General features: G+C 39.9%; 3 gene segments (V, D, J or C); all 3 read right to left on the bottom strand.

Annotated features, from left to right (window-relative positions):
* Positions 1 to 9,685: 9,685 nt before the first annotated feature.
* Positions 9,686 to 10,447, bottom strand: LOC120097131 (T cell receptor alpha variable 13-1-like). The segment is given in 2 exon segments: positions 9,686 to 10,092; positions 10,255 to 10,447. Coding segments are annotated over 2 exon segments (459 nt in total).
* Positions 10,448 to 20,459: 10,012 nt separating this feature from the next.
* On the bottom strand, positions 20,460 to 20,969 carry LOC102555708 (T cell receptor alpha variable 9-1-like). The segment is given in 2 exon segments: positions 20,460 to 20,794; positions 20,924 to 20,969. Coding segments are annotated over 2 exon segments (381 nt in total).
* A 1,836-nt stretch (positions 20,970 to 22,805) lies between these two features.
* On the bottom strand, positions 22,806 to 23,932 carry LOC134482193 (T cell receptor alpha variable 8-3-like). The segment is given in 2 exon segments: positions 22,806 to 23,563; positions 23,687 to 23,932. Coding segments are annotated over 2 exon segments (384 nt in total).

Here is a 23,932-nt window from a genome sequence, read left to right as displayed (position 1 = left end):
CTTTAGTGTCTTCTAGAAAGTGGTCTTGATGTTTAGCATGAAGAAGTGTTAACTCAGAGAAAATGAGTCTTCTTAGATATAGATCACTCAGGCCAGGAGCTAGTGCTATGAATCTGCGCCCCCTCGTGGACAGGAGCTGAACTGAGCATGAATTAACATTTGCCTTGTGCCTTCCTGATCTTATCAACAAGGCATATGTCAATCTTTCCGTCTATCATGGTATATCTCTGTGAATTTGGGGCCAGCCTGGTTTAAAAATATAGTTCCGGGATGGACAAAGCAACATAGAGAGATACTTGCAACTTTAAAAAGAAAATATCTCAAGGTTGTTTCACTTCAGATCACAGCTCTAAGCACACACATACAAATAACACAGAGCTTTATATGTTCTTGTATCTACTGTGAGACAAGCTGCAATACAGGGAACTCCCATGAAAGTACTTCAGGTTAAACTCACAGAAAGCAGTAAGAAGTCTCCTCATGCTGTTGGATTCTGTTTTTCAGAACATGTAAAGGAGCTATTGACAATTTATATTTATTAAAGGAAATAAAAATAATGAATAATGACTGGCTTAGGGGTGTAAAGTCATTACTCAAACAGCCATATTTTCTCTGTTCTAAAAGAACTATATTTTAAGATTGTCATCTTTCCACAGAAGTTTTTCACATTGTATAATCCATATACAAGTACTAATTAATATTTCAGAACACTCACTGGAAAATGGAAAGTATGAGTTCTAGGCAGAACATGCTCCACAACATAAATAACTGAATCCAAATGATCTGCTATTGATGTCGTATTTGCTCATAACTTCCCTCGTCTTCAACACGGGATAATCAACCATCAGTCAGGTGCTGATGCTGTGATTCATGCTGGTCCAGCAGGAAGGATTCCTTCCACATTGATGTGCACTGGGGCCTGGCTGGTACCCACTTTCCATAAAGAATCAACCTGTGAAACTTCCTCAGACACAAACACAGGTAACAAATTCAAGGCCTGCTCTTCTGAGTTCATGAATCCCTTCTCCTTCTTTTCCAGTTTACAAGTCACACCAGCAGGACTTCTTTACAGAACTATGCCATGAAACTTGGAAAACACCAGACATAAAATTATTTCTTATACATGACAACAACATAAGGATTGGATGAAACAGGATTTTTTTAAAGTATGTAGCTTTATTTTCACACAATAAAGAGTTCTACAGGTAGACGGGTATGCAACAAATATGCATGTACTTAACATTACCAAAATTTTTATTACTAATTTTTAATTCACTGGTTGAGAATTTTATACATATACTTAATGTGTTTTTTCACAAACCTGTACGTTTTTTCCTTCAACTTCTATACTATATGTGAGGTGGTAAACGTTCTCTCTGAACATGCATCACTTATCACACTTACAACTACTATAAAGTTGGTGCCTTTTATGGCTCCTAAGCCCCACCTTGGAGTTTCACTTGCAAAGAAAGAGGAGGTTACAATACAGGATAACTTATTAGCCAAACTCCACCATTCTAACTCTGTGCACATATAGAACATAAGGTGAGAGACAGAGGGAAGGAGTCAGAGAATGAGAATTTGGGACGGCGAGAACGTGTTTATGGTAGTAGACCTGGGGCTGTGTAGAAAACTCCACAGGGCAGCAGTGAATGCTGACTCAGAAGAACTGTGTGAAGGGTGAGGCTGGGGAAAAGGAACTCATATCTGTCATTTTTCCAGTGGACTTCGAGGAACTAATCATGATTGGCTTATTGATAAGAGCATGGATTGGCACATAGCAGATAAACTTACGTACAGAAAATGAGACATTTTATGCTATAATTGTGGAGGGCTATAAAATAGAATAAGTTTCCATGATAAAACCTGTTGCACAGTAGACAGTCAATATTTTCCATAATAAACAAAAGGGCATAGTTTTTCATTCTTGCTGTGCTACTGCATGTCTAATTTCTTGACATAAATGTTATATGTCTATCAAGATTGAACTTTTGGCTGCCATCTTTTAGCTCTTGGCCTAAGGTTAGCTATGACTGACTCCATAATAAAATTTAATAGTACACTTAGTATGAATGCATTACAGACCATCTACATTAAGGAAAGACAAACCCAAATAAATAAAAATGCACAGAGAATACGGAATATAAAGCATCAAAAAAATAAATGTCCCACAGCATTTTGCTGATAAAATATTAAATATAAAGAAAAACAAACAAGAAAAAAGGTACTAAATGAAGGTGTGTGTGTGTGTGTGTGTGTGTGTGTGTGTGTGTGTGTGTGTGTAACTCTTTCTACTAGGGACCCATAGAGGTCTTACTAGATCTGGACTCAGGAGCTTTCCTATCCGTCATTGCAGTCTCTCCAGACTTACTCTTAGTCCAGTAATAGCCTGCTTACTGGAGCCTCTCCTCCAACCTCACTTCCATTCCATGGACTGAGAATCCAGTCCTTCTAGCTCTTTCCCTTAGATACTCTCAGAATACCCTCCTAGTCAGTCTCCAATTCTTCCTGTCACCTGACAACCCACAGAAACACTCTTCAAGGAACCCTAGAGCCACCACCCTTGCCTAGGTTCCAGAGAAGGCAACAGCAGTTAACTAAAAGAAAACTCACCCATCAAATGCAAGACTAGATATTGACACCAAAAAACACCTCAAAGATAACTACTACAGATGCCTAGATCCCAGCACAAAAACATGGGCATGAACAGGAAGACAATGTTCCTCCTCTCCCAACTTTTCATCTGAGGTTGCTGTCTTTTTGGTAGGGAGGGGGATCCATCAAATATGAGTGAGGAGCTAGTAGTGATTCAGTATTGGCCAAGTCCATGCTATATGCTCAGAAGTCTCTTTACCAAAGACCAGGAGCAGGAGCAAAACATGTCCAGTCCTCCTGTTTTGAGACCTTTGACAGTGTCTGGTCCATGGGACAGCTCAGAAAGTGATGCTCTTGCATGTCTCAATGGTATTGGAAAAATTAACTCATACAACCTGCAATAAATGGTTAGCCAGTATTTCTGCTCCTTTCCAATGCAGAACGTGAAGAACTGACTAGAGCAATAAGACAAGAGGATGCAATTAAAGGGATACATGTAAAAATAAAAAGTTAAATCATCTCTCTTGGCAGAAGGTAGAATATTATACATAGCAGACTGTAAATATTTCATCAGAGCACTTCTAGAAGTGATTAATGCAATTTCAGTAAAATAGTAATCTACAAAATCAATAGACTTTCTATACATCCATAGCATACATGCTGAGAAAGGCATCTTGAAAACATTCCCATCATAACAACTTCCAAAAGGGTCTAAGAATAAACCTAGCCAAGGAAGTGGAAGATCCCTACTCTATAAAGAAATTTATTTATGTAAATAAAGAAAAAAGATTGGGGAAGACCCTAGGAGATGAAAATACATACGATGCTCAGGGGTTGGTAGAAATAGCATTATGAAAATGACCATTCTACCAAAAGCAATTTATAGTTCAATGCAGTACCAATCAAAATCCCAATTTGTCACAGAAATAAAACTAAAGTTTATATGAAACCACAAAAGGTTCAAGCTAGCTAAAGTGATCTGCAGCAGAAAAATAGAGCTAGGGATGGGGCTCACCACCCCAGAATTGATATTCATAGCAGTGTCAGCACTTCAGGGTTCACAGGCTGTGAGACATCTGTCCAGGCCCTTCCAGCTTTCAAGGTCTCTGTTGAGAAGTCTATGTGATTCTGATTGTCAGCCTTTGCATGTGACTTGGTATTCTGTAAGCTTCGTGTATGTTTATAGGCATCTCTTTAGGTTGGGATTATTTGAATGATTTTGTTTAAAGTATTTTCCGGTCCTTCTGACTTTTCACCTTCTTCTGTTCCTATTATTCTTAGGTTAGGTCTTTACATATTATCCCTGATTTCCTTGAAGTTTTGTGTTAGAAATGTTTTAGATTTTCTTTGATAGATTTATCAAATTCTTCTATTGTATGCTGTGCCTGAGTCTCTCTTCAATCTCCTGTATTTTGTTAGTGATGCTTGGGTCAGTTGGTCCTATTCTCTCCCCTAGGTTTTCCAAATCCAGAATACCCTCGGGTTCTGTTTTATTTATTACTTCTATTTCCATTTCAATTCTTGAAGAGTTCTATTAATATCCTTCACCTCTTAACCTGTATTTTCTTGTATTTCTTTAAGGGATTTATTCATTCCCTCTTTAAAGCCCTCTACCTGTTTGATTGTATTTTCCTGTATTTCTTTGAGAAATTTACTCATTTCCTCTTTAAAGGTATCTATCATCTTTTATATTTGAACTTAAGGTCATTTTTCTTGTACTTCAACTGTGTTAAGATATCCAGGGCTTGCTGTAGTGGGACAGTTGTGCTCTTGAGTTGCCCTACAGCCCTGGCTTTTGTTGATTGTGTTCTTACAGTTGGCCTCAAGCCATCTGCTTGTCCCTGGATGTCCCTGGTGCAGCAGGCCTCCTGGGGCTGGATTATGAAACACAATGGGGCAGTGCAAGTCTCAGAGCAGCTGGAAATGACCCAGGGGGTGGAGGAAAGAGGACTAGGGACAGAGGAAAGAGACTAACCTGGATGCTCTTGGTGATGCAAGCCTGATGGAAGTGATCTGGCCATGGTGATAGGAAACAACTCAGAGTAGCTGGGAATGTCCAAGGGGACTCGGGCAATGAATGGCAGATTTAACTTGGATAGTACTTGTGTGGCACGTCTAGTGGTGGCCAGGTGAGAAGCAGCAGCAGCTAAACAATAGAGCTAGGCTGACACCAGGCAGCTAACTCAGGCAGGCAGGTATGATTCTGGGGATTTGGTAGGCAGCAGAATCAGGAAGAAAGGGGGTCTAACCTGAATGATAAACTGTGATGAGTTAAATGGGGGCAGGTGGAGTGGTACCTGGAAAATCTGGAGTTAATTTTTGTGAAGGTGATAGTTATGGGTCCAATTTTATTCATAGTGATATAAAATATAGTATTATTAAGAAAACAGAAGTCAACAGAACAAAATGGAAGATTGAAACATGGGTACATGGAACAACAACCCATTTGATACTTGACAATGATGCCAAAAATACACGTTGGGGAAAAGACAGCATCTTCAACAAATGGTGCAGATAAAACTGGTTGTCCACATGTGCAAGAAGGAAAGTAGATTTATCACCTTAGGAAAAATGAACTCCAAAGGGATCAAAGATCTAAATGTGAAATCTCAAACAATGAATCTGCTGGAAGAAAACACAGGCAATCCCAGAAGGTGTAGGTTTAGGAAAGAACTTTCTAAGCAGGACCGCATTTGCCCAGGAGTTAATGACAATAGTTGACATGAGAGACCTTGTAAAATGAAAATCTCGCCTACAGATAAGGAAGCAACAGAGCGAAGTACAGACACCCCACAGAGATGGAGAGAATCTTTTCCAGTGAAACATTTGGTAGAGGGTTAATATTTAGAATATACAAACAACTCAGAACAAGTGACACAATTTGAAAATGGGCCGTGGATCAGGACAGTTTCCAAAAAAGAAGAAATATCTAGGGAATATCAGAAGGATTGTTCAATTTTGGCAATTAAGGAAATGCAATTCAAGTGGTGTGAGTGTTTACTCATAGCAGTTTCAACATTTTAGGTTTTACATTGAGGTCCTTGATCCATTTCCAGTTAATTTTTGTTAAAGTGGTAAGTATGAGTCCAATCGCATTTTTCTACTACTTTGAGATTTCATCTTACCTCAGGCAGAGTGATCCATGTAAAAACTATTTCTTTAGGTGCTTATAAGAAATTCAATATTCCTCAGCTGAGAATTTGTTTAGCTCTCTACCCCCATTTCAATAGGGTTATTTGGTTCTCTGCAGTTGTACTTCTTGAGTTCTTTGTATACATTAGATATTAGCTCTCTATCAGATGCAGAATTGGTAAAGATCTTTTCCCAGTCTGTTGGTTGCCACTTTGTTCTATTGATGGTGTCCTTTGCCTTAGAGAAACTTCGCAATTTTTATGAGGTCCCACTAATCATACTTGCTCTTAGAGCATATGTCATTAGTGTTCTGTTGAGGAAAATTCCCCCTATGCCCATGTGGTCGAGGCTCTTCCCTACTATCTCTTCTACTAGTTTCAGTGTATCTTCTTTTATGTAGAGGTCCTTGATCCACTTGGACTTGAGCTTTGTACAAGGAGATAAGAATGGGTCAATTGGCATTCTACATGCTGACCTCCAGTTGAACCAGTACCATTTGCTGAAAATGCTCTTTTTTTCCCACTGAATGGTTTTTGCTTTTTTGTCAAAGATCAAGTGACCATAGATGTGTGGTTTCATTTCTGGATCTTGAATTCTATTCCATTGCTCTACCAGTCTGTCTCTGTACCAATACCATGTGGTTCTTCTCACTATTGATTTACAATACAGCTTGAGGTCAGGGATGGTGATTCCCCCAGAAGTTCTTTCATTGTTGAGAATGTTTTTTGATATCCTGGGTTTCTCCACATAAATTTGATAATTGCTCTTTCTATCTCTGTGAAGAATTGAGTTGGATTTTTGATCAAGATTGCATTGATTCTGTAGATAGCTTTCATCAGGACAGCCATTTTACAGTGTTAATCCTACCAATCCATGAGCTTGGGAGATCATTCCATCTTCTGAGGTCTTCTTCAATTTCTTTCTTCAGAGACTTGAAGTTCTTTTTATTCAGATCTTTCACTTGTTTGGTTAGCATCATACCAAGACATTTCATATAATTTGTGACTATTGTGAAGGGTATCATTTCCCAGTTTCTTTTTCAGCCCATTTTTCCTTTGAGAAGAGGAAGGCTGCTGATTTATTTGAGAAAATTTTGTATCCACCCACTTTACTGAAGTTGTTTATCAGGCTTAGGAGTTCTCTGGTGGAATTTTTGGCTCACTAAAGCCTATTATCATATCATCTGTAAATAGTGGTATTTTGACTTCTTCCTTTCCAATTTGTATTCCTTTGACCTTCTTTTGTTGTCCAATTGCTCTGGCTAGACTTTCCAATACCATGTTGAATAGGTAGGGAGAGAGTGGGCAGCCTTGTCTAGTCCCTGATTTTAGTGGAATTGCTTAAAGTTTCTCTCCATTTAGTTTGATGTTGGCTACTGGTTTGCTGTATATTGCTTTTACTACGTTTAGTTATGGGCCTTAAATTCCTGATCTTTCCAAGACTTTTAACATGAAGGGCTGGTGAATTTTTGTCAAATGCTTTCTCAGCATCTAATGAGATGATAATGTGGTTCTTTTTCCTTGAGTTTGTATATGTAGTAGATTACATTGATGGATTTCCGTATATTGAACCATCTCTACATCCCTGGGATGAAGCCTACTTGATCATGATGGATGATTGTTTTGAAGTGTTCTTGGATTCAGTTTGTGAGAATTTTATTGAGTATTTTTGCATCAATATTCATAAGGGAAATTGGTCTGAAGTTCTCTGTCTTTGTAGGGTCTTTGTATGGTTTAGGTATAAGTGTAATTGTGGCTTCATAGAATGAATTGGGTAGTGTTCTTTCTATTTTTAGTTTGTGGAATAGTTTGAAAAGTATTGGTATTAGGTTTTCTTTGAAGGTCTGATTGAATTCTGCACTAAATCCATTTGGTCCTAGGCATTTTTTGGTTGGAAGACTTTTAATGATTGTTTCAATTTATTTAGAGTTTATGGCACTGTTTAAAAGGTTTGCTCGATACTGATTTAACTTTGGTACCTGGTATCTGTCTATTCCCCAGTGTAGGAAAATGCCAGGGTGGTAAGGTGGAAGTGGGTGTGTGGGAGGGGGAGCACTCTCATAGAAGCAGAGGGAGAGGGGATGGGAGAGGGGGAAACCAGGCCAGGGGATAACATTTGAAATGTAAATACATAAAATATCCAATAAAAAAGAAAAAATTAAAAACTGCCAGTGAATATGTTTACGAGGATATGGGGAAAGAGAAACATTCATTCACATTGGTGGAATTGCAAACAGATGCATTTGTGGAAATCAGTGTGGTTAATCTTCTAAAAGATAAAAGTAGATCTACCATATGATCCATCTATACCTCTCCTTGGCACATGCCCAATGAGCTCAACATTCTACTCCACAGATACTTGTTCAGCCATGTTCATGTCTGTTCTATTCATGGTAGCTAGAAAATATACATGAACTAAATGTCTTTCAACAGATTCGTAGATAATGAAAATGTGGTACAGTAAACTTTGAAAGTAAATGATGGATCTAGAAAATATACTGAGTGGAGTATCGCAGACCCAAAAAGACAAATGCAACACATACTCGCTTACTTCCAGAACCCGTCTCTGAATCTTCACCTCTGAATATACCACCTGTAGTAACTGCAGAAAGCAGGAGAGTTAAAAGAAACCATGGGGGTCTTCAGAAGAGAATAATAGATGCTGGAGCTATGAGAGAGACATGGGTAACATGGAGGAATGCTTACCTGATGAGCAGAAAGCAGCAAACATTGGGAGGGGGAGGGAGGGAGAGAAGGGGGATAAACAACTTTAAGGATGTTTGAAAGAACCATAATCATACTATCTCATATTTGCTTAAAATTGCTTATATAAGTGTATCTTATATATACATGAATATATTTAAAGAAATTATGACATTTTGATGTGGCAATTATTCCCAACAAAAACAACCCCCCCAAAAAAAGCCACCATTGGGTCATGCATATCTCCTTTGAACTGTTGATCAGGGGAGTCCATTGACCCCCAAAACTATATATTCTGTTGCCATTATCCAGATAAAAAACTTCAGCTTGTGTAAAGTCGGCATAATTAGCCAGCATAAGGCCTACTTAACATGATGGAATCCATGCCCAATACTCTAAGCCTAGCCCACTATACATGTCTGACTAAGCAATGAGCCCTGGATGAGAAACTATTAAAGTCACTTCCCTAAACCAGTCCTATTTCTAACTGTATTCTAAATATGGAACCTACACCCAAAGGTAAGTGTAGCTCCCATATCATGTGATGGTTGGAGTGATAAGCACCGATAGGATCAGATCATATGTTTGGGTATTTTGTCACCAGTTGGTAGATGTCTTCGGTCTTGAATAATGTGGCCTTGTTGTAAGAGTATCACTGGGGATGCCATTCTCTCTCTCTCTCTCTCTCTCTCTCTCTCTCTCTCTCTCTCTCTCTCTCTCTCTCTCCTGCCCTTCTTTAAGGCTGTCATCTCTACATGTAAGCCCCCAATAGCTTATCTAGCATCCTGCCTACTTGATTGTTGCCATGTTCCCTGACATGATGATCATGGACTCCTCCCCTGAAACTGTAAGCCAACACCCCAGTTAAATGATTTCATTTTATAAGTTACCTTGGCCATCGTACCTCTTCACAGCAATACGAAACTAAGACATAAGAGTGTACAAAAAAATAGTTAGAAATTTTAAATTAAAAAATAAACTATTTTGGAATTATTTCTCAAAATAAGATTTCTCTGTTTAAACCTGGATGACCTTGAACTTAGAGATCCACCTACCTCTGCCTCCTGAGTTCTGGGATTAAAGGTATGAACCACTACCACATCTCTCTCTCTCTCTCTCTCTCTCTCTCTCTCTCTCTCTCTCTCTCTTTCTCTCTCTCTCTCTGTCACACACACACACACAAACACAAAAAGAGAGAGAGAGTTGAACTTTCTCATATATGTTTTAAATATCTGTATGTTAGTTTCCATTGCAATTTAACCATATGACAAGTGCTTTACTACAAGACACAGGATGTGGATTGGGCTCCAACCCCCATAGCACCCCCATAGCAAGTTTGAGGATAGGCTGCAGGTGCCTGGGAAACATTGTGTACTTGCTGCACAGAAGTAGATGGCTGAATCTTCAGCCTGTGTGGCTGTGATGTGCAAGGAGAATTTCTTGGCTTTCTTATCCATTAAAACTGTAAATTTTTGAGTCTCCTTTCTGTCCACATTTGAACGAATGTCTATCACAAAATGGAGACCCTTTCCAGCTCCTTGCTTGTACCAAGGGAAGTATGATGAAGTACTGTCTGTGTAAGTACAGTTGATGACAGCGGTGTCTCCCTCTCGAACACTCAGTGTAGAAAGAACCTGCTCGACCTTCTCTCCATGGCTCTCCCCTACACAGAAAGGAAAACAGACAGGAGGAGAGCAGTCAGGCAGTGCTCTGCTTAATCTCTTTGTCCACAACAACTAGAGGGAACTGTATAAAATAAACTGCCCACGGATCTCTAAGACACATCCACCAAATATTTTCTCTTGACCCCAAAACTTCAACTTACAGTCCATCCACAGCCAGGAGAACAGGAATACAGTGTGAATGGGTGCCTTCATTGTTCTTCCTGCCTGAGATTAATGTAGACTTGCAATCTCCTGCCAAGCAAGCTCTTTGTCTTTCCAGGTTGTCCCTTTTCTCTAACAGTTATAGCAGCTTCCTGTGTCATCTTACTAACCAATAAGAAAACAGATGCAGTGCTTCAGGATGCAAGGAAATGAGCTTGCTGTGCTTCTCATCAGCTGCGGCCTACTGCCATCTTGTGGCCACTTCTCTAATTACTGAAAGCCATGAATAAAGATGTAGAGATGGGGTTGGTTTCTTTTGAATGTTACTGAGTCATTATTAGTAACCTGGAAAGAGGTACACACACTCTGTACCACTGAATCATGGGCTGGGATAAACATTTGAAATCAAAATGTCACTACGATTCATCCTGATGAATGAAGGCAACAAAATATTTAATATTCAGTCAATAGCATTTTTCTGGGCAGTGAAGGGTTAAATACAGAGGGAGGAAGAGAGTATGGCAGAAAGGGTGGGTGCATGAAGGGCCAACTAACATTAAGGATGTTTCAAAATTGTGTGTGTGTGTGTGTGTGTGTGTGTGTGTGTGTGTGCATGTATGTGTATGTGTGTACAAAACAGAAAAGAGAGGAAAGATACAGAGAGACAAAGTGAATTAGCATAATACTCCCCACCCCCCAGCAATATAATTCCAAATAAAAAGCCCAAAACCAGCTCTGGGACACATCCCCTAGTGTTGATCTGGAGCAGCCATAGAGACCCCAGAAATAATGGAACCTGTTGCTGTTGCTCTTGGTCACCCACCAGAACTTGATGGCAGGACCACAGTGCTGAAGACACTGCATGTTTTGGTCACAGGACTTAGTGCAATCCAGCCAGTACTAATGAAGACGCTTCCTCCTTACTGACCACATTTTATAGTGTCAAAAGTGTGACTAAGGCTGCCAGGGGAGAAAATTTAACAAGTCTTAGCCTGCTGTGAGCCCTCAGATCTACAGTAGTGACCATCATGGCAAGATACAGATATACCCAAGATCAATGTGAATGTTATAAGAGTGGTGAACTACTTTTTAATTTAATTTCAGGCCTACTTCATGGTAGAAAAATGTATAACTGGTACTATAAACAGGTCAAGAACTCATGCCCGGGGGGAATATAGGTCCCAGGTGGGGGAACTACTACTATTGTTTTTGCTTAATGGATGCACTGTCAAACTTCCCTCTACTTTTACAATACCAATAGAGTAGTGAGGCAGTCAAACCTAATTAGAGGAATAATCTTTTGTACAGCAGCTGGTGGGAAACACATAGACTCACAACTGGTCAGCGCGTTGTTTCTTTTAAATTTTTATTTTATTTTACATAAGACCATTTTACACACACACACACACACACACACACACACACACACACACAGAGAGAGAGAGAGAGAAATTCCAAGAGGTATAACTAGGCTTCATAATATATCTAGTTTTAGTTTGTTTTGTTGGTAGTTTTTTAATTCAATTTTTTTGAAGAACCCCCATTCCGATTTCCTTATAAAAATCATTTTAAAATGAATTTGAGAGAGAGCGGCACTCGATATTGAAAGTCGTGTATTATCTCAAACTCTGCTCTTCAAGAATAGTTTTGCTAGAGACCTCACTTGAGGCGTTATTAATAATCAAACAATCTTGTCTTCATCACACAGATGACTATAATAAAATGAACAGATTCTATCTCTGTGAAAAAAAGGCAGGCTGATGAGTTCTTGAACTCTTTCTACTCTAAAATTAGAAACCATTTTGGTCTGAGATTGCAATGAGAAATCTGGCTTGCTCTGAGAAATGTTTGACTTGCTTTGAGAAAAGCCCTTGATTTGTTTCTCCTCCCATATTAGAAAAAAAATTGACTCAGCAATTACGAGGAGAAAGCTGACTTGCTCTGAGAAATGTTTCCCTGTGGCTGAGTGGTAAAAGAAAAGTTAGAAATTAAAAAATCATCATGCTACTCATTTGTAAAAGGTAAACATGTACAAACTTATTCTCTCTTTATTTATTATTTTCCTTTGTGATGGGAATCAAATCCAGATTTCCATGCATGCTAGACAAGTATTCTACCACTGACCTATGTCCTAGCCCTGAAAGTTTATTATTTGACTAGGCGTAATTTTCTGGTGTTAAAATAGATTTTATATCCTTAAATGCAGTGACTGGATGTCATTGCTGGCATTTCCTCTAGCATGGGAGCCAAGCCTCTAAACATGAGTACTGGCTGCCTTGGTCACTCATTTTTCTCCCAAACTTTACAATAGTGTGTTTCCACAAAGACTGAAAGAAAACCTTTCAGCTCTACATTCCCAACACTGTTCCCTTCTGCCTAAAAACCATCTCGTTCTACTCTAATCTCCTGATGCATTTATTGTTTCCTTAAGAATAATTCTTGGGACATCCAAACATTGCCTGGGTCTGCTGCAGGGGTTGTACAAAAGGAAACTGACTCCAAAGAGCCAACTAAAAAATGGTTTCTGTTTTACTATTTCCTTTTATCCTTTTATGCTATTGCATAAGTGGAAGGAGAACCAACCCTGAAGAGTTTTCAGAAAAGTCACATGGAAGCCTCTAGAAGCTTCCTAAAAGATATGCAATCACAGATATAAAAAGCTTTAATGAAGTCATCCTATAACCAAGAAACTATACACCTACTAGGAATGATAGGCTAACAAATGAGTCCAGTGCAAACAATAGGTTACTTCTTTGGAATCGATAGCCAGTGAGGTCCCATAGACCCTACTCCTCAAACATTACAGGCTAACGCCAATGATCTTAGTTACACTATGGCACTTGACGGTAAGAACTTATTACAGAGATTCCGCACCTTTAACTTATGAATGAACATGAAAAGCTTGAGCTTGTATTCACTTGGAAGCTTCATCTCTACCGGTCAACTTTCATAGGGATGGAAGATGCTATGCACCCTACCACAAGAGTAAGTCTTACCCAGCTGTGAATTCTGAGTACAATAATAGCAACGGGCCTGGTAAGCCATGGACACTGGCTTAATCGAGGCAAGGATATAATGAAGATAACCACTCATCTTCTGATTGGATTTAAGGCTTGATCTATGAGATGAAATACATACCTGAAGCAAAGGGGAACCTACTAATGTTAATCTGATAACTGGATATAGTATTAAATCAATTCGTAAAAACTTTCTTAAATTTCATAAGAGAAGCTTTTATTTGAAGTCAATGGAAATTAACACAGAGACCCATAACCAGTCAAGATACAGATATAAGAGACTGCAAAATGACCACCTCAAAATGGGACCTCTCAGAATATTTTGCAGAAGAGAATATGGAAAAAAATTTAAGAGTGGAGTTGGTGGGTGACTACAAAGTCTATCCAGACACAGCAGTGCAGTTGTACGTAAGAACCTGTGATGGTTGTGATAGATGCCTAAGACCTGTGCAAGTTCAAGTCAGACAAAAGTTCCTGCATAGAGATTGATCAGGCTATGTATTACTGGTCATAGACACTACTGTCCTCTATCTCTTTCTACTTATGTATCTTATTTTTCCTAGTTTTCTTCTTATCTGCATATTTTTCCCTGCACTCTGTGAAAATATTGGATATCTGTGGAGCTAAAATACTTTTTTGGTCTGTGAAAGGAGATATTTTACCTAAGAACATAAAAATTCCAAACTCCATATAGCAAGCAGGTAAAATGGGAAGTTGGTAGAGGCTCTGATTATGGGGGGAAAGATCATGTTCTCCATATTGTTTTTATTACTTCTTATTCGTGCATTGCAAGGACAATTTATCAGTCAACCTGATGGACTCTGAACTCTATTTGATATACAGCTGGTATTTAGACTCCTGAGATTAATTTAAAAATAGTAACGTGGTACAACAATTCTGGAAGTCAGTCTGGAGGTTCCTCAGAAATTGGACATGGTCCAAGCTGAGGACCCAGCTATTCCACTTCTGAGCATATACCCAAAAAATGCTCCAAAATACAACAAGGACACATGCTCCACTATGTTCATAGCAGCCTTATTTATAATATGCAGGAGCTGTAAAGAACCCAGATGTCCTTCAACTGAGGAATAGATAGAGAAAATGTTGTACATTTACACAATGGAGTACTAATCAGCTATTAAAAACACTGACTTCATAAAATTCATAGGCAAATGGATGGAACTAGAAAATATCATCCTGAGTGAGATAACCCAATCATAATAGAACACACTGATAATTGGATATTAGCTCAAAAGCTTGGAATACCCAAGATACAATTCACAGAGCACATGAAGCTGAAGAAGTTGGAAGACCAAAAGAGTGGGTGCTTCAGTCCTTCTCAAAAGGGAGAACAAAATATTCACAGTAGGAAATACAGAGACAAAGTATGGAGCACCGACTGAGGGAAATGTCATCCAGAGACAGCCTCACTGGGAATCCATCCCATATACTGTCACCAAACCCAGACAATATTGTGGATTCCAAGAAGTGCATGCTGACAGGGGACTGATTTTGCTGTCTCCTGAGAGGCTCTGCCACAGCCTGGCAAATACACAGGCAGGTGCTTGCATCCAACCATTGAACTGAGAACGGGGTCCCTAATGGAGGAGTTAGAGAAAGGACTGAATGAGCTGAAGGGGTTTTCAACCCCATAGGAAGAACAAAAATAGCAACCAACCAGACCCCCCAGAGCTCCCAAAGACTAAACAACTAACCAAAGAGTACACATGGAGGGACCCATGGCTCCAGCCGCATATGCAACAGAGGATGGCCTTATTCAGCACCAGTGAAAAGAGGGGACCTTGGCTCCGTGAAGGCTTGATGCCTCTGTGTAGGGTAAAGCCAGGGCATGGAGATGGGAGGGAGTGGGTGAGCAGGTTGGGGAAGTATCAGAGGGAAACAAAGATGGAAACAGAATGGTTTGTGTTATATATTTGAATTAAGTATCTGTAGAAGTGAAAATTTCTTCACTTTGCAGGAACAATTGATGCTAGTTACATAGAGCTGAACATCCACTGTTCTTAATAATAAAACAGCATGGCTGAGTCGTTCTCTTCTGGTATTTTCTCAAAGTCATGACATAGATTTTGTACATAAAACTGCAGCACAACTTGGCAGCTGTGTGTTTCCCACATGAACTAATTTTGAAAACGTGAAAGGAATTTGAAAAAGTTATTAGGGCTTGATACCATGTAGCAGGATCAGAATCTTCCTGAAGAGAAGCTATTAGTGATGGTGCAGCCTCAGTTGCAGTGGAGAGCATATGACACTGAAGATCCTAGGACCATGAAATAACCACCAAGAACTCTGGCAGGTGTGGATTGTAGCCAGACTGAAACCATGAGATAAGCTGCTTATGCTGCAGATGGTAGAACTGAAGAGGTAAGCCTACCCAAGCCCTGTGGAGCCCAGAAGATTAAAAGTGAGTTCCAGGCTCTGAACCCTGAGCTATTTGCACTATTGGAGTTTGGATTTGCATTTATCTAATTGCAACTCTGCCCTGCTTCTTCCCTCTCAGAATAAGAAGTACAATCGAGAGACTTCAGGCTTTTAAAGAGACTTTGGATATTTTATCTTTTCTTTTATTTGTGTGAGTCTTAGCTTTTAACATTTGAGCTATTTATTCAGCGCAGGTTGGATATTTTTGAAGAGACTGAACTTTTAAAATGTTTACATTTTTTAAAGACTGTGTGACTTTAAAAGTTTTACTGTGTTTTATATTCTCACATTTGCATCAGATATTGGGGGGGAAAAGTTTACCATGTAATAGTGATGCATTTGTGTGTCAAGTTGTCAAGGGGTGAACTTTGCTGGATAGTTTTTGTCAACTTTAAACAAGCTAGCACCATCTGGGAACAGAGAATGTCACCTGAGGATTTGCCTTCATTAGATTTTCCTGTGGGCATGTCTATGGGATTTTTTTTTTTATTAATGATTGGTATGGAAGGGCCCAATGAATTGTGAATAGTGCCACTCATGGACAGATGGTCCTGGATTGTATAAGAAAGAGACCACAGTCATCTCCCTCACATTACCCCACTACAACCACCAAAATACAATTCTCAGAGGCTTCATAACTGTGGTGGTAAAGGAGGCGTGTAAGTTACTCAGCTAAAATAGCTCCTAAGAAGACAAAATCTGAGAAAAATATGTAAAAGCTAAAATAAAGCAGAATTAATGTTCAGACAGGAAGATAATTAGAAAGTGGGAGTATGAGCAAAGATAAAATATTAATAGAAATGAAGAATTAGCTACACAAAGGAATGAAACTAAAAATAAGAGAATCCTATATACTTATACACTAATCACAGAGGAAAAAGCACTTGAATTGAATAAACACTTTTAATTTTTATCACTGGTCCATTTAGCTCCAACCTTTATGGTTTGAATCATGACTTCTGAAGAAATTTTTGTGACTGAATGTTTCTTGTTCCTCTAAAAATACATTTAGGAAAAAGTGGGGAAGCCTCATCATCCAGGGTATATATGATTTCTGTGTCACCAGAAATCTCAAGGGCACTGGTCAAGAAGGAGTCTGTATTCTTCTTACATTTAGTATTTATCTAATGTCAGGTCTGGTAAACCCTGAGTTGCACCCTCTCCAGCATGTTTACATTGAAGCTGACACCCTAAGAAGTTCAGAATGTGTCTGTATTCAAAGACAGGCACTTTCAAAACGATCAAGACAAATGAGGCCAACTCTAATTAAATGAGACTGATGCTCACATAAGAATAGATGATCATCCTCAGAGCAAAAGCGTGTGAGGACTTAGGGAGGCGGGGTCATCTACATACAAGTCAGGTGGTGGACCTTGGAGAAAACTAGTCAATATCTTCATCTTGGAATTCCACCCTGCAGAACTGTGGGAGGTAGGTAAATAGGTAGACAGACAGACAGACAGACAGACAGACAGACAGCATACATGTTTCCATGCAGAAAAGACTAAGCCTGAATTGTTGTTATTCTGTCTAAGCTCTACCCCCAAAGTTACCTGTCAACAGCTATGTTTGCCTGATGAACTATAAAGGCATTGCCTATTCCCTCTTCTCTCCCCTCTTTCTTCTCTTGCTCTTGCTCCTTGCTCTTGCCCTCTTCCCCTTGTCCCTTCTCCCCCCATTCTGTTCCCCGTTCCCTCCACATGCTCATTGGTGGACTCTATTCCTCTCCTCTTCTAGTCTTCGTCTTTCATTTAATCTCTCCATGTGGAAACATGTTGGCCCATTGTGCCCAGATGCAAGCTGAGATTTCTACCCTAACATGAATGACATGCTGTTGTTGTAAAAATATGAAAATAAAAAGGTAATGGTTGTCTTTTACCTCACTGGGTCCGTACTGCATTATCCCAAGATATCTGCTAGATATCTTGGCGGAAACACATCCCAGCCGCACACTTTCCTACACTCAAACCCTCACATAAAAGAACACACAACACAATAATCTTTGACCCAATTGATAAGATATAATTGCCCACTTAAACATGCAAAGCCCAGTACCATCCATCCCTTGAGAACATTAATAACAACCTGTAAATACACAGAGCAGAATCTTAACATCACCTGCCATCTTGTCCTGCCACCGCTCCTCTGCCCCTCTCTCCCTCCTGTCTCTTCCTCTCTCCCTTAGTCTCCTCCTCTTCCTTCAAACTTCTCTCCCACCTATTCGTCCTTCTCCTCCAATGACAGGCCTCCTTCTATCCTGTATCTGCCGCTCACCAGTACTTTACCAATTCAATGGAGAGGTGGTTCTGCTGATGTCACCTGAGTTCTGAGTCCTTGACTAGGCAGTTGTCCTTGGGGCAGTGGAATTAGCATCAAAATACAGTAACTTCTGGGCAAACCACAACATGCAAAGAGTTAACCTGCTATATATGGTGCTTAGAGAAAATGTCACTAAAGTAGATTTGAGCAAAAAATGGAAATTATAAACATAGTCAAGGGGGTTATTTTCAAAGCAAGAATGAAGAGATATCCAGTTTGCAGTGACACCTAGTACTTAAGTTAATAAAACATTTGGGTTTCTAATGAGTGAACTAGAAAGTTATTGGGTAGGAGATGTTTATTTTGTTTTGTTGGTTTGTTATGAGAATTAAGATTGCTTATTTTTTTAAAAAAATTATGTGACTGATTTTTTTTTTTTAAAAAGAACATGCACTTTATCAAGTAGAGATGCAGGAAATCCAATGAGCAGGACTTGAAGTCTTTAGGGCCGACCAGATATTGCAATGGGACAAAAGGATAAATCTTTGTGAAAAGGAGACAAACTCTGGATCAAATTAAAAAGTTAAGCCACTGGATTTCCTTTTGCTTGGTTGTTTTTTAATGCTGTATTTATACAATATGATTTTTCGTCTTTCTGGAGCTTTATAACTTAAACTGACCTTCTGAGGTATTCTTTATATGCTTGTATAATTGGAGTAATTTAAAATGGATATTTTTGTAATATACTACAGAAAGAATAAATACATCTTCTATTAACATGTGTATATCCATGCATTGGTCCCTAGTTTTGTTCAAGGTCTATGAATCTCTTTGGAGTAGCTGTCTATGCTACTCTACCTAATTCTTAACCTCTGTTATCTCCTAAATCCACAATCCAAGTTTCTTTCTCCCAGCAATGTCTTCCAGCTTTCCCAGTGCCTTATTCAGTTCCCTTTACTTGACCTATCAACAGAATTCAGTATATTCATCTTTTCATCTTAATTCAACTTTCTCCCCAGGACCAAAGCACCCAAAACTCAGCATCCTTTTACTCCATGTGTATCACAACTGTTGACATATTACACTGAAAAAGAGAACACACTGAAAGACCCCCATCTTGAAAGGGAAATTATATAAGTCCACAACTATAAAAGTAAAAAGTACGTTTTAAGATCCACAGACTCAGAGCTGAAACAGGCCCGGGTGAGCCCAGGCACGCCCAGGCCCTGTAGGGCCTGCCCCGTGTTAAGACTTACAGACCATAAAGATAAGGAAGAAGGAATGTAGAACCAGCCCGAGGTATCAGAACTGACTCATAGGCCATCTGGAAGGAAGGGATAAGCCCCTAGCTCCTGACATTCCGGACGTCCCAGCCTGCACGTACTCTTTTGCTCTGTTTTAACCTCATTTGAATATGTCTGAACTAGCCAATTGTGTAGCCATACCTCTAAACCTCATTTAAATATGTTTGAATTAGCCAATTGGGTGTAATCGTGCATCCGTGCCTCATTAGAATCCACCAATCAAGTCCCTGTAACCACGCATCTGCTTCTGTATGCCTGCTTCTGCTCCCCAGAACCCTATAAAAACCCGTCCCTTGTTCTGTTGGGCGCGCCAGTCCTTCCGAGCTGACTGAGATGCCCTCAGGTACCTGTGTATCTGGACAATAAACCCTCTTGCTGATTGCATCCAGTGGTCTCGGCCTGGTCATTGAGCTTGGGGATCTCCTTCCCAAGGGAAGATTCTCACTGAGGGTCTTTCACACACTAGAAACATAAGGAAGAGGCTGAAGAATATGCTACATTTTTTGGTCAAAAGAATGAAGGGAGCCAAATAAGAAAGGCAGGAACCTATTTGCACAAGACTGGGACTATCTCCACTGAAAGCTTCTACTTTTAAATCAGTCAAACATAAAAGTCTGTACAAGTGACAAGTAAATTATCAGATTTTGAGAGGGGAAAAATGAAATAACCCTTTCTTATTTCAGGAAGACATGGAGCACATATAGCCATATAAGCCATGGCTGTCTCTACACATGATAGATCCATGAATGACATGAGTCAGGGTCAGAGGGTTAGGATTATAGGCAATGATGAATACATAGTTTCATTCAACAGGGGATTTTGTACTTAAGAAATCACAAATTCAGCCTAGTGTGATGGTTCATAGATGCAACTCCAGACCAGTGTTGATTTAGACAGAAGGAAGAGTTCACAGCCAGCCTTGGGTTCAAAAATTGTTCAAGGCCAGCCTGGGCTACATAAAGTCCCAACTACAAAACAAAAACAAAAAAAGGAAATCACTGTGATGTGTGACTGCCTTCATTCTCTCTGATTAAGCCTAAAGTGCGGCATGCTTTCTTACTGTTCTCCTAATGTGTTCCTAGTGTTAATTTGGATGCTTTCTTGTGTGGTATCAACAATAGCAGACCTGCCCGTGGACCCTAAATGAGTGATCGTAGACACACTCAGCAGCCAGCCCCCTGATTCTCAGAGTTTGTGCTCTGCTCCCGCTGTGGTTTCTGCCACTGTGTCACTCAGAGCACAGTAGTACACAGCCGAGTCTGACTCTTGCACTGAGGCTTTCTGTAAGTGGAAGGACGTGGTTTCTTTCTCATATGTAGCTTCAAAACCTCTGCTGCTTCCCTTCTCGTTGGCCTTTGAGGCTCTAAGGAGGAGCTGTGGCCCTTCTCCGGGATACTGCACATACCAGAACAGGGCTGGGTACTGTGTGGTTTCATAGGAACAGTTCACAGTCAGAGAAGCCCCTTCAGAGAGTGTCACTAGGCCTTCTGTCTGAGTCACCGAGTCTCCATTGCTTCCTCCTAAAAAGTGAAATTAGTAACGATTCAGGGAAATGATGACCTGTATTCTGCTTCACAAGAGAAACTGTTGTTAAATTTTACATCAATATCATGAAACAAGACAGAAACTCAATGTACCATTCCACTTACCAAACATTAAGAAGAGTGCAATCACCAGTTCAGGACAAGAGTTCATTTTCTGAGCCACTGGAGTGTGTGAATACTAATCTCTTAAGATAGGAAAGGTTAGGTTGTAGGGAAAGGATAAATATAAGCTCAGAGTAAAACAGGAAATGTGTATGTGCTGGATAGACACACCCCCACACATACTCGTGCTAACCTCAGAGGACTGCTAACCTATATTCTCAGACTGAACTGTGCAGAGGGATGAAGCACCACCTTGGAAACATGACTGGTGGAGGCCTGTTGACCTTAGTGAACCTGACCTCTGACCTAGACTGCCACTGCTTCTGCCAGCACCATGTGCCCTAATGACCATCAAAGTGACTGTCACATATTCCTGAATTGGGATGATGCATAGCAGTTAAAAATACTGAAATGAATTATAGTTAATTTTCCATGTCTCCAAATTATTTTAGCAAAAACAACAAGCTTCACAGTGATGTTTACAATGTTTTATTATTGGCATATATTTTAAAAAACGCAGCGCTACACACTGTTAACAAACACACATATGTATTAGAAATGTAAAACACAAACTTGAGAAATAAAGTGCATAAGTTTTGTAGTTAGAGAATGAAAGGGAATAACATTGTGGAGAAAAATGAGAACGAGGACCCGTTTATTGGTTTTAAAATTAGTTACAACTTTACATTGAGTGAAATTTTGTTGACTTAGATATATGTAGCTAAACTATTATAATTTGTTCAAATGACAAATACAACCATCCAAAGCTTTGTGGACGGCCACTTCCTTATCTGTGATCATAAATACATTCCACGCTTGAGTCATTTTCCAGTGGACTACCACATGCCCCAAACTAACTGCATAAGAAACGTAGAAATGGCATGAGATGGCGTTCCCAAGTAAGAGAATGTACAAGGTGCAAATAAGCCTATCACAACTACTATTCATAATTACAGAAATGCCATCCAATAGCTACCAGGTGTCTCAGTTGAAATGAAAGAGCCAACATGTCACTCTATCGTTGACTTCCTACAGAGAAACAAATACTGCACTGCTCACACATGATAGTGTGCCTCAGTTGTACAAACAGAATCTTTGTGAGACCTCAGCTGTCCTTGCTCCAGCAGTTATCAGTGAGCCTGGGACAGGAAACATTTTTGTAAAATGTCTGTTTCCCATGATAATCTGTCTCAAATGAGCAGAAAATACTAGAAATGAGAAACGGAAGACTTGTATACAGCCCCTTGCAATGGTATAAGATTCCTTATCCCAACCTTCTTTATAAATTCTAAATATCCCCCTCCTTCCTTGAAGATGCCCATTTCATGCAAAAGAGTGTCTGCTCTTTGCTGTTTGAAATCGTTCTGTCTGCTGAGGTCAGACTCTGATCTCCTTCCTACCTTCTGTCTCTTAACTCTGTGCTCTTATGTCTGCTGGAGTAAGGATGGCTTCCTCCTTCCCTATCTGTGGCTGTGAAGAAACGGCTTGATGAAAATAGCTTAGAAGGAAGAGGACTTATTAGACTTAATCATTAAGGTCACGGTCCACCATAGCAAGGGCTGTGTGCCTGTCACAGCATCGGAAGCTTGAGCCAACTTGTCACATCACATCCGTAATCAGGAACAAAGAGCATAGTTTGCATGCTGTGCTCTACTAACTCTTCTGCATTTCATGCAGTGTGCAGGGCCCAAACTCTGGGAATGGTGCTTCCCATGTGCAGACTGTGTCTTTCCACAGTGATTATTGTAATCTGCCACAGACATGCTCACAAGACAATCTAATCCAGGAAACTCCTTATTGAGATTCTCTTCAGGATGATTCTACACGGAGTCAAGGGAACTAAACTAAAGATCACAGCTGGAGAGTGCTTCTGAGGCTCTTGAGGTGTGGAGTGCAAGCAGTGTACTTCCTTATCACTGACCTCAGTGTGGAGCTGACAGAAGCCAATACTTCTCCCTCTGCTGCACACCATGTAAGCACCCACTGCAGCTACTGGTTATGTAGAACTGAGTTGTATCTTAAGTCTAATGGAAGTAATCAGTCATTAGAAAATGCAACCTACAAAACAAACATTAAGAAGGCAATCGTGTCCCAAGGGCTATTTAATGATTTTTTTTTCTTGCTATGTCACTTTTCCTGGGAGCCATGATCAAATGTGCATATACCCCACATAAGGTTCCAAGGATAGAGCAAAATAATTCCAGAGAAGTCCAACTTGGAGAACCAATGAGTTTACTTAGTCCTTACATGGATGATGAGCGTGAATGATCGAGAGTCGCTCAGCTGCAGAATCTTCCTCAGCATCTTACAGGTTTGTGATCAGCTCCCCCTGCAGCCCCAGACACTGTGCACCCAGGGCACAGAAGTACACAGCCGAGTCGGTCCAGTGCACAGAGGCTTTCCTCAGGTGGAAGGAAGAGTTGCTCTTGCTGAATTCAGCCTCAAAGCCGTTCATACCATGAACCACAGGGTCTCCTGTATAGTATTTGAGGAGAAACTGGAGGCCATGGCCATGGTGCTGGATGTACCAGAAGAGGTAAGGGGTTCTACCATAAGAATACTTGCATCTCAGCTCCACGGAGTCTCCTTCAAAGACAGTGATATGGGCATCGGACTGAGAAACTGTCTGTGTTTGGACACCTCCTGCAAAATAAATGACAAATCCATATTGTGATACAGGCTTCATAAAGAAGAATATTCTTACTAAAATTAAGTGAGAAAACAGTGGATTGTGTGCATCTACAACTGTCAGGATATTTGACTCACCCAGGAAATAATGTATCCCCAGGAATGAGATGAGGACCAGAAGCATGGCTGAGCACTGGGAACAGCTCAGGTGCCTTTCTGGAAAAGCTTGGTTCTCGAAACAAAATGACTTCAGTTCCCTGTTAATGGAGACAGTTGGCACAAGGTTGACCAGACACCTTCCTGTTTTAAGTAAAATTCTAAAGTTCTAAAAACAAACAAACAAAAAAAAAACCCTGCAAATGTCGTCCTGGTTCTTGGAACTTC

Source organism: Rattus norvegicus, chromosome 15, assembly GCF_036323735.1.
Source record: "Rattus norvegicus strain BN/NHsdMcwi chromosome 15, GRCr8, whole genome shotgun sequence".
In the NCBI taxonomy this organism is placed as follows: domain Eukaryota; kingdom Metazoa; phylum Chordata; class Mammalia; order Rodentia; family Muridae; genus Rattus; species Rattus norvegicus.
The sequence above is the reverse complement of the archived record's forward strand: the minus strand, read 5'-3'. Positions and strand labels throughout refer to the sequence as shown.